The sequence below is a fragment of the Protobothrops mucrosquamatus genome, unplaced genomic scaffold, assembly GCF_001527695.2.
Source record: "Protobothrops mucrosquamatus isolate PMUCROS unplaced genomic scaffold, P.Mucros_1.0 scaffold1705, whole genome shotgun sequence".
NCBI classification, from domain to species: domain Eukaryota; kingdom Metazoa; phylum Chordata; class Lepidosauria; order Squamata; family Viperidae; genus Protobothrops; species Protobothrops mucrosquamatus.
The window spans coordinates 145,351-157,700 of record NW_015387856.1 but is presented as its reverse complement, the minus strand read 5'-3'; the positions used below and the strand labels follow the sequence as shown (position 1 = coordinate 157,700).

The window sequence follows — 12,350 nt, the reverse complement described above, 5'->3', positions numbered from 1 at the left end:
GAATTCTGGGTGGCATCAAAGAGATATAGAAAACTCTCTGTTTTGCTGTCTTATAATTGTCTTGATTTGTGCAATTCAGATATGGTAACAACCTGTAAATGCTGCTCCACCCAACAGGACTGCTCTAAGCTATGCTGCTGCTGGCCATTCTGAAAATAACTTGTATGTGCAGGTCTGCTGCTTCAAAAGTAGCCACCATTCTGTAATGATTAATGATTATAATGGGGCACCTCATCTATTTAGGGACAAGAAAGCTTTACTTATATATATGGTTTAGAGTCAAATAGCCAGGTCACTGAATTTTGCATTTTGTTTTATTATAAACTGCTAAATAAATAAATGAAGTCCCTCAGCCACAGTCTGTAGCCACAGTTAAGTCTAATATTCAATCCATTTGTTTAGAGTTGAAAATCCATGAAGCGATAGATGTTCTCTTTTTGTGCATGAAGAACACTTTAAAATCATTTACACCACTTCAGGCTTACTCAACTATCCTATTTCCTGTACTTAGATTTCATGTGCATTTCTAGTTGATTAGCAAAATACCACTTCATAGAAAACATTAATGTTTAACTGCTGCTCTGCTGAAATAAAAATAAAGCAGAATAGAAAAAAATGCTGATAATTAAGTGTTATAATACCAGGAAGGGGTAGAAAATCAAGGGTTGCTTCCCATGAAGTATGGCATGCAACATTTTTAATGTATCCTTTAATTGCTGCTTAGAGTGAACTACACACAAATTTTATTGTTAGAGTAAATTAAATGTATAGTCCTCACTTAACTCTTTGTATATTTCATTTCTACCCTTTATACAAATTGTCAATAACCTGATTAATGATACTGTTGGAAAGCTGTTCAGTGACACATGGAGATACATTACTGGATTGTTCCGATGGTGAATACTTCATGTGATGATCTAAAATTTATGCTGGATATCCATAACATTGTTTCAGTAAAGGTAAAAAGAAAAAAGAAAACCATGCACAGAAGCTTAAATTGTTGCATATGAGGCTGAAGTCTCAAAAACATAAAGACACAATTCTTTCCTACACACAAAAGATAAAAGGTTGTATAATACTGCCCTCTACAGATACAGCCTCAGTGTGCAATTTACACTCAATTTATCAAATTTAATTTAAATCTGTATTATATGAGATCATAATTTTGACACTGCATTATATCATGTGAATAAAAACTGATTTTAGTTCCCTAATGTTTATTTTAAATTAAATCATATTGATATATAGAAAGATATTTAATTCTTCTTTCAGTTTTAGTGTGAGGGCAAATAGCAAAGCCTTTATGCCAGAACAATTGAGATCAAAAGCGTTTCCTTACCAAGAGTTGTCTTATCATCAGCTATTCCAGCTGAATATTATATAGTCAATTCATAGCTCTAAAAGTCAATACTAATGCTTTGTCTTCTTCCTGTTCCACTTCATTTTTTCTTTTGTATTATATTAGAATGTAAGCTAACATAAAGCAAATGTTTTGAAATTAATCTCCCAAAAATGTCATATTAATGAACATTTCCTAGATTCAGGGAATACATTGTTTTGAATGAATATGGGGCTTCTCACAGTATTGTCTCCAAGTTACAAGCCACAGAATTATCTTTAAAAAGATATTAAAATCAAATTAGAAAATTGCTATAGCTATGCAAATCATGAATACCCACCCACAACTAACCTGCCTCAGAAATGTTGAATACTGTGGAGACAGCTCTAGATACGAATTCTACTGATGACTGTTGCAGTCCAGAAGTTAATTCTGAATTACCTGCTCCAACTACCCCTTCCAAGTCATGTTCATTAACATCAAAGAAACTGAAATCTGTTGACATCTCCTCATTTATGCTATCTGAGGTACCTGGGCCAGAACCACTTTCTTCATCACTGGTAAAAACTGCCCATGATTTAGATTCTAATGTTTTTTGCAATGGGCTGCTATGAGTCTGAATGGAATTATCCAGTAAAGCCTGGTCACCGTGTTTCTTCATCTTCCTGTTTGAAGCCATGGCCGGAACTGATGCTTGCTTGAACTTGTCCATCTCCTCAGTAACTGTATGGTCTGATAAAGAACTGAGGATTTTCTTTGCTTCCTTTTTCTGAGGCCTTTCAAAATGTAGTTTTCTAATTATGTTCTCATGACTGTTCACACTGTTTAGGTCAGTATCTGGCTCATCTACCTCTTCCTGAGTTTCTCTGTTGGAAATGCATGTGTGGCAACCACTTACAGGCAAGCCACTATCATACTCATCATATTCATGATCAACAAAAGAAGACCACAGTTCAGGATCAGAAGTGGTTGTGGGGAGCAACTGAGTGGGAATTAATAGAGGGTTTAAACTTTTGCTGCCTTCACTCCTGGAATAATCAGCTGTAAGAGAACTATGTGTATCTGGTGCATTGATAGAGGCATGCTGAATAGAATCAGAAATTATTTCAGGCATAGGAAATGTCATATCAACTATCTTAGCACTTGAGGATAAAGTGAGAGACTCAGGTTTTGGCAAATCATTTGGAAAGCTGTAACTGTGAGCAGAGGTAGCTGCATCTGGCAACATTTCAGTTGGCACAATAGGAATAGTCACTGTATTCACTGCATTCAGGGGAAAAGCATTTTTATTTTCAAAATTGGTTGGTGGATATGGCACACCGTTATTATACAAGGAAGGAGAAACCTGTTGTATGTCTTCACTGTTATGCAAAGAGGGAGAGGTGTATTCATCACTTATATGGGGAAAAGTTAAACTTTCTGGTGAACTGATAGCCTTACCAACAGTATGGGAGAGATTTACAGCAGATGGTTTTGATGCAGAATGCAATACCCTTTTGTTTTCAGCTGCATTTGTTGCCATCTGAGGCAATATTTGGTTAAAAACAGAACTACTATTGTGACCTCTTGTAACTTTTTCAACCAGTACTGGATCACCAGGCACAGATGTTTTACGCACTGTATCGTCACTGGAGGATTGAAAGGAAGTTTGCAGCAATGAAACATTATTTAGGATAGCTGAAGCCCAGTAAAAGTGCTGCTGGCTGGGAGAAGGCAGTGTTTTGCTAGAAGCAGGGGTAGAGGAAGCTTGCTGCGAGCTTGCACTAAGCATAGGCTTAAGCAAAGTGTCATCAAAGGTCGAAGTTGTAACATGCAAAGACTGAATAGGAACATGTTCCAAGCGCTTACTAACATAATAATCAAACACCTTAGTAACAGGAAAAGCAATAGATCCTGGCAGGATTCCCTTTGCGCTAGAGACAGTAATGAGGCTTTCTTGAGAATGTGCATCCTGCTTAGGAATCTCATAATTAGAAACGGATGTAGGAGGTTCAGTCATTTCATTTTCAGTATGAGAAGCCATTTCACTGAAAGCAGAAATTTGCAGTCCTTTGTCATATCCATGCATTACACCATTTTGGGGAGCCATCTCAACCTCACCTGTGAACACAGGTGTGCTACACATTACTTCACTGGAAGAAACATGTGAAGAAGCTTTCAGTATCGACCAAATATCTGTGTCAGGCAAAAGGGACTCACTACCAGAATGAGCTTCAGAGCAATCCACTTCACTAGACAGAAAACATGGAGGCCGCAAAAAAGTATCAGCTTGCGAGACCGCTGAAGAAGGCTTAGGCACCGGCATATTGCTATAGCTGCTAAGCAATGGACCCTGATGAAATGTGCCAACAGACTCATGCACAAATTCAGACGTGTAATAAGAAGCAGCAACAGTTTGAGGAGAGCCCACATTATCAGATAAAGCATAAACAGATTCAGACATTGTAGACACCGCATGCCCACTGAAATCATTGCCTGGTGATTCTACTTGAGATAACAAGCGCGTTCTATCATGGCCAAATCTCAATGTCTCTGAAGCAGCATGAACCATCTGATATGATGTCACATCAGAAAACTGAGTGAGGCGTGATTGGGTTAATGTGCCACCCTCCTCCAATGTCAAAGAAACATGCAGGGACCCTTTATCATTTTCAATAGCTGGAGCAGCTTGTGGAAATGTTTGAGAAACCATATACAAATGGTGAAACATTTTACTACTGGAGGAAGCAGAGGAAAATGGAAGCAAAGGTACATCATCATAGGAAGACAAGGTGGATTCAAATGACACATCAACACTGGGAAATACAGGTGTAGCATGCAAGGTCACATCACTACTTGATGCTTCAGGGGAAGTGTTGAGCAACTGAGTGTCAGACAATAAAGGGGTGACTAGAGGAAACACTTCACTACTGTAGGAAGGTTGAAGTGGTATCTCACCATTATAAACTGCTTGAGTTGTCTGAGAGAGTACCTCACTTCCAGAAGAAGCAGAGCCACGTTCTTCAGAATTTGATGAGACAGAGTAAGATGACAACTCAGAAGAGGAGAGAGCAAAGGTAGAAGAATGTGGCAATACTGTAACTGCAACTGAAGTATCTTGTGGCCTCTCTGGATCATTAGGATAAAGTGCTGTTGTAGGAATAGGGGAATTAACGTTAGAAAGATCCTTGCTATCCAATGCAACAGCAGTACTATCTGTGCTATTAGGATACCATTCATTTTCATTGATTGCAGATATTTTTGGGGCAAATTCTTCTGCTTTTGAGGGTAACATGTCTTCTGATAGAATTTTGACATAGTTTTGAGAAAAATCATCCTGTGTGGTTGTTTCTGGACTTCCAGAACTAAAAGTATTTTCCTGAGATGTCTCCATAGTAACTAACCAGGTAGCAGAGGTGATAGGAAGAGAACCCCAAGAGTCATCAGTTTCTAGGTCAGGCTTAAAAGCAGATACCTCTATATCATCTTCATTACTATCAGCAGCAGATTCTCTGGTTGTTTCATTGGCAGAAAAAGTGTGTGCATACTCTTCCTCATTACCTTTGCTGGAGCTGCTTGCAGGAGGAACAATTGCTGTTGCTGCTTGAAATTCCATGGGGTTATCCTCTTCCTCCTTTAGTCCTTCAGTGATAGGTGGAGAAGTTCGATGAAAAATTGTTTTGGAATGATCGTGTCTTCCATGCAAGTCTTTCTCTTCTGTGAGATATCTCTGTGTTCCATCTTCACTGAATTTTGTTTCCATTCTTTCCTGACTGTAGCTAGATGTGGTAAACTGGAACTCGCTTTTTTGTATTTGGTTTGTTGCACTACCTCTACTGGCAATTACAGTAGCGTCTTCATCCAATCCTGTCTTTTCATCTTCCATTTCATCTTCTTCCTTTAAAAACAAGCAACAAATATTTGTAAATTAATGCCCTCTTAAATAATGCCTGAGTAAATGAATTAAAATATTACAAAGAATTGTATTTCTATAGCTTATAGTAGTAGAACAGCGATCCCCAACCTTTATGGCTTTGCGGACTGGAGAGGGGGAGGAAGAGGGAATGGTTATGTGCAAGCAGCGGGCAAGTGCGTGCATGTGCATGGCTCCATTTGCGCAAGTGGCAGGCACATGTGCCCGCCGCTTGCACAAATGGAACTGTGTGCACCGCCTGGTTCCAAATGGGCCATGGCCTGGTAGTGGGCCATGGCCCGGGGGTTGGGGATCCCTGTAATAGAGTACTGCAATGTGGCCTTTTTCTGGACTATCCTTTGGAAAAAGGCTGCCAAAAGTAGCAGCCAAGTTGTTTTTGGAATTAGCAATATTCCACAATTTTGCAAAAATACAGAATGCTTTCAGTGATATACATCATTATTAAGAAATACACATAATAATAAAAAACCAGAAAATAATTTCATTTGACGTCATGAATTACACTTAATTCCCATCCAATAATAAGCTCTATGCATGATTATTTTCTCTCTCTCTTGATAATAGTTATTGATACAAAATGTACAATATATGATAACATTCAAAGTTTTCACCTCCTCAATATGAAGTACAGCATGACTGGGAAACTTATTTAAAAGAACACATGGCAAACCTATTTTGGGGCATGGCTGTTTTCTTCATTTTGTATAATGCTTATTTTTTGAGAAGATGCTTTAGCATCTGGTCATTGATATAAATTGGCCTTATTCATATAGCCAATCAATAGGCCTGTCCTATAAGTGTCTATTGAGATATATGTGCTGTTGTGTTCAATGGACCTACTTCTAGACACAGGTTATAAAATTGCAGCCCTGTAATCATTTTTCATGCTTTAATATAACTTGACATATTATTTAGAATGCTTCAGACTGACTTTGTGCTAAATAGTTTACTTTAAATGTCAAAATATTCCCACTAAATATACTATTAAACTCAACAGTTTTATTTTCTAATAGCAGTAGCATAATATCTTGAAAGAGAATGTAATAACAATACCTCATAATCTTCTGTTTCAGTCAATTCAGGGAACAGTTCAATTTCTACGAAAGAAAAATATGAATGTTTAAACTTAACATTTTAAATTCATAGACAACAAATTGTTTAAGTGCTTAAGATCTATTCTAAGGTTTTTAAAAAAAGAAAAATCACGTTACAAGTATTTTTTTAAGTTTTAATGGAATTACTGAATAATTTCTGTGCTCTGGTTTCCAGCAAAATTATTCCTGAGATACTAGTAGTATGATATATAGCAAAAACATTATAAAGTACTGATATTACATGACCAAAGGAGCAGAAATAATTATCTAGAAAACTCTGATACTCAATTTATTCTAGGATATAAATGTATAGGAAAGATTAAAAAGCTAATCTTTAATTTAATATTGGAACTTCTATGACCAAGGACCAAGTTATATGTGACTGTGGTGATAATAGGATCATAGATCCATAGATAAAAGAAACACATAGTAATAAAATAAACCATGTGTATTGGGAAAATGCAATTTAGGTAGCTATCTTTTGATTCATATAGTACTAGAGATGTATTTTTGTGTCTTAAATTTGGAACTGGCCATACTATACTTTGGAAGTTAGTCTTAATATTGCTTATCCCATATTTTACTCATGATATTACCACCTCTGAATTATGTTCTCTTTTAATATTTTATGCTTTAGTATTTTGATGAATGTTTAAAGTTGGGATCAAATATTTTAAATAAATGATATATTTAAAATCGATATTTGTGTAGCACAAATAATATCCTCACCACTTTCCAAAATATTAAATTTGTGACTAGGTTTATGCAAACAAAAGATGTCAAATTTCCAGTCATGAATTCCCACATTATGCCTCAGTCTGTTTATTAAGGAAGCAGGAAAATCAATACACCCTTGTAACTTCCTTCAACTTGAATCTATTGAACATGTTCATCTATTGAACAGCCCATTCCGTAGGAATGTTAGAATTAGTCTAAAAAGTTAGTCTTACTTTTTCATTTATTACAGAATTAGTCTAATTTTCATTTATTACAGAATTAGTCTAAGAAGTTAGTCTTACTTTTTCATTTATTTCATTTATTACAGATTACAATTATTACTGATTGTAATCCCTTAACAACATATAAGGCTGTGGTGTGGTATGGCAGCACAAAATAGACACTGGGAACTGATTGCTAGTAAAACAAGACAAATATCATATTAATACATCTGCATTTTTGTTCGTTATCAGTAATTATTTATCTTTTAGTTTTTTATTATTGTATTATATCACAAATCTCACTCTAATGCAGGGCAGAATTTAAATATATTTAAATAGTCAACTCAAAATACAGCATTTTTTATCTTAGGCTAGTCAACAACCATATCAAGATTTTTTATTTGATCAGAGAAAAAACAAAACTATGTAGGCATATGCTATTTTTTGCATCAACAGGACCAAACCACAAGCTAAAAAGGAAGCGGCTTGACAAGGTTACAACCGTTGATATGCTGGTAAATGTTTAAAACTCAACTTTGGCAACTCCGTTGCCATTGCTGTACTGCTAACCCAAAAGCTAATTGGCAGGCCAGTCATTGGGGCTCAGATTCACATTCAACCAATTCACAAAATTTCAGGAAATTTAACAATTGCCTCTTGCAAGCCAGTGTGATCTGGCCCAAGAACTAGTTGTGCCCCTTAACTAATAATTTAGGAATAATTGGAATATGTTGGGCATAACTAGAAGTTCCATAAATTTTTTTTAAAAATTGCACCATACTTTTCTGGTGTAGAATGTGTACAGAGGTATTTAAACAATGTACATAGATACACAAATGTACAAGAAAACATATTTAGGAAAAAAATAGCATGGAATGAAACAGGTTTTTTTTAAAAAAATAAACAAAGCGAAAAGAGATGCAGAATTTTATTAAATGTTTAGGAAAAATGGTCTTACCTGTTATGTTCTGAAGACTAAGAAGCTAATGAATAAAATGATGATAATGTTCCCTGGCTTCTCAATACTGAAAGTCACACACACACACACACACACACACACACTTGTGGTTTAAATATTTTTTTCTATTTCATCCATTAGTCACAATTATAGCACAATCTTACAAATATTTTGGAAACTATAACCATGGAGAACTGATGCCTGAACTTATTCACCTTTTCCCTTTTTATTACTCTTTAAAAGTACTTATTTTCAGATTCTATACTTTCTTATCTTAATTATATAAAAACTACACTGGATGGCTTCCAGCCAAAAACTTTATGCTTTAAAAAAAGAAATGCTGCTTCTCTTCTTTTTTAAAAACATTCACTGGTAAAGTTTTACACATTCTTGCCATCATTTGCTCAATTTAAATTTCCAACAAAAGACTGAATACAGCATTAGCTCACAATGAAGAGCCAGGTCTCCCTTGAATACTGATGAAGAAATAAATGTGAGTGAACTTTATTTGCATAAACCAGAAACCATGCTGAAAAAATCAGGAGGCATCTTGTTTGAGAAGACGCAAAAGCTTTTATCAAGTTCATCAAAATAAGTCTATCTAAGACAAAATAGCTTCTCAAGCTTTCTATAACAAAGAAGCTTCCTAATGTCGTACTTCCTTGCTTGGAAGAAAACACATGTTGGATAACTTTGAGTTCTTGTTGATAAAAGCAGTGGTGGGATTCAAATATGTGAACAACCGGTTCTCTGTGTGGATGCCGCTTCCGGAAGTTCATTCTGGGCCTGGGCAACAAAAATTTAGCTACCGGTTCTGCCGAAGTGGTGCGAACTGGCTAAATCCCACCACTGGATAAAGGGAATAACAAATAAATTTAATCTTACTAATTCATTCATTCATTAATGCTACTCTGATAAAAAATAAATAAAAACTATCAACTTAAAGCTGTTTGGAAATATGTTCTTTAAAAACAACAAAACTTTACAACAAGCAAGGGAGCAAATTCAGTGTTTCATGAATGGATGTTTGTTCTCTTGTTGAATCCTGAAAGTTCACCAACCCTTCTGAACTAGATTTAAAACAGAAAGGCTGTAAGAAGAGTATCTAGGAGAAGAAAGGGAGAATTTGTTCTGCTGGGAAAAAATGTTATTTATAGTTCTGAGTCAGCATAATATGTTTGCTCAAAGAATATTTCACAGAAATTCAGCCCTTCTAGCAAATGTGCAATAGCACTATTGTTTTACATGAAAGCTGAGAAATTTTAAGAAATTAGTGACAATACGATAGATACTAGCTGCAAAAATTGGATAATATTCATTTCAGTGGGAAACAGATGAAACAAGTGAGTCATATTATGCCTTTCAAGAGTGAAAATAAAGTTTTGAAATAAGTGAAATTAATTGTTAGTCTTCTGATTTCAGCAATTCAACATTAAAAAGCAAGGGAATTCCATCACCACTGCACTGAAATCTCATTTCAGAAAAGCTACATGCAATGGAATTTCAGAATCATAAGAACAGAATTTGTTAATTACTCTGTCCCATTGTCATAAGCTTTTTCTTAATAAACAAAACTTAATCACATTTTACACATTCTTTTAATCATAGACACTTATATTTTTTCTCCAATTGGAATTATATTGAGTAGGAATCTGAATCTAGATTTAATTTGTTATTTTTTAAAATAATCTTTGGTATATTTTATGTACCAGCTCATAAGAAAAGTTATTATGGATCCCCAGGCATTTTTATTCTGGTTCTAACATTTGAAATATATCAGAGCAAATGAGATATTTAAGGTGAAGAACACTGATATTGAAATACCATTGCATTGTATTTTGAGCTGGTTTGCAAATAAATTGTGGATTTTTAAATAAAATTTACCTTTGTAAACTTACCTGGGTCATCCAAAGGCATGTCAACAATAACTTGATCACTATACTTTCCATACAGACCATTAGCACAAACAGCAACTATCTGAAGAATATAACTTGTATTGGGCAGCAGATTATTCAGAATTGCTCCCTGCAATGATTTAAATTCATAAATCATATTTATTACTTTCTGTATTTCATATAAAGTTACATATTTTATTTCTTTAGTCACAGAAAATTCCATTGAGAAGAAAAGGATTTCAAAATGAGACTGTCAGTTTGATCCTAGGTAGCAGCAGATATTTCTCTCTCTGGGCGCAAAGAGAAAATATCTGCTGCAAACTCTGCATAGGCATCAGGAAGGGCATCTGGTTAGTAAATGCTCAGCTTTATTCAGTTGCCCCAACTCTACTCTGATGCAAGGGATTACAGGGTTGTTAAAGAAAAAAAAAGTGGACTCAGTGTACCACTAACACTATTGGTACAGGCTACAAAAAGCACCAACTTTCCCCGTTGCAAATTGTATTAAAGATATAAAGGGCTGAGCCCTTTCATATTCTCACCTGTCTGCTAAAGGTTCCATAGCTTTTAAAAAGCCTTTCTGAAAATAAGATGATATCCAAGTCAATCTGCAAAAGGGACTGGTAGAAAAAAGTGGGCAGCAAATCTTCCTTTTTCTTAATATCCCTTAAACTAATTTACCTAAGATTTGGAATGAGTCTATTCTCCAGTAATGCCTATGTCCCACTTCATTGTGTTAGAGACAATCCAGAGAGATTTTAAAGAGTAGATGGAAAAGAAGAATTTGGAAATCTGCTTCATGCAGACTTTTTAAACTTTTTAAAGTTTATTTATTTTGTGACTGAGGATAGTATCTCTAGCTAAGCCCTAAAAGTTTTGCATCAATATATGATTCTATGCAGCTGATTCACAGAGCAATTATTTTATAACATTGCAAAAAAACTATAATATAATCAGATGATAGTTTAGATACCATCCACAAGGACATTTAACATTAAAATGGGTGTAAGCATAAAAACATTTGGAGTTAAGAGCTGCATTGAATGTCCATTAAGGCAAGTAATCAATATGAATTTGAATATCATTGGCTTAAATGATGTGTGAACTGCACACCATTGATTTTGTCATTATTTGTGATAGTAAGTTATTGCAGNGTGGAGAAGTTCGATGAAAAATTGTTTTGGAATGATCGTGTCTTCCATGCAAGTCTTTCTCTTCTGTGAGATATCTCTGTGTTCCATCTTCACTGAATTTTGTTTCCATTCTTTCCTGACTGTAGCTAGATGTGGTAAACTGGAACTCGCTTTTTTGTATTTGGTTTGTTGCACTACCTCTACTGGCAATTACAGTAGCATCTTCATCCAATCCTGTCTTTTCATCTTCCATTTCATCTTCTTCCTTTAAAAACAAGCAACAAATATTTGTAAATTAATGCCCTCTTAAATAATGCCTGAGTAAATGAATTAAAATATTACAAAGAATTGTATTTCTATAGCTTATAGTAGTAGAACAGCGATCCCCAACCTTTATGGCTTTGCGGACTGGAGAGGGGGAGGAAGAGGGAATGGTTATGTGCAAGCAGCAGGCAAGTCCGTGCATGTGCATGGCTCCATTTGCACATTCAAAGTTTTCACCTCCTCAATATGAAGTACAGCATGACTGGGAAACTTATTTAAAAGAACACATGGCAAACCTATTTTGGGGCACGGCTGTTTTCTTCATTTTGTATAATGCTTATTTTTTGAGAAGATGCTTTAGCATCTGGTCATTGATATAAATTGGCCTTATTCATATAGCCAATCAATAGGCCTGTCCTATAAGTGTCTATTGAGATATATGTGCTGTTGTGTTCAATGGACCTACTTCTAGACACAGGTTATAAAATTGCAGCCCTGTAATCATTTTTCATGCTTTAATATAACTTGACATATTATTTAGAATGCTTCAGACTGCTAAATAGTTTACTTTAAATGTCAAAATATTCCCACTAAATATACTTTTTTTTTTTTTTTTTTTTGTTTAGATTTATATACCGCCCTTCTCCCGAAGGACTCAGGGCGGTGCACAGCATATTAAAAACAAGTAACAATAAAATACCAAAAAATTAATAAATACCAAAATAAAAACCCCTCTAAGACCAAATTAAAAGCCAAATATTAGTAGCTGTGTCGTAATTAAAATTATATTAAAATCATCCCTAACTAAAATCCTCC

The 12,350-nt window shown here is 35.1% G+C and overlaps 1 protein-coding gene across 1 annotated transcript in view; it reads right to left on the bottom strand.

Annotated features, from left to right (window-relative positions):
• The window catches only part of PTPRZ1 (protein tyrosine phosphatase receptor type Z1), an 89,383-nt gene that overhangs the window by 28,770 nt on the left and 48,263 nt on the right, over nucleotides 1–12,350 (bottom strand). Inside the window, exon 13 of the mRNA XM_029285440.1 lies at nucleotides 1,691–5,216. Within this exon, the coding sequence (XP_029141273.1) occupies nucleotides 1,691–5,216 (3,526 nt within the window). The remainder of the gene's footprint in view (nucleotides 1–1,690; nucleotides 5,217–12,350) is intronic.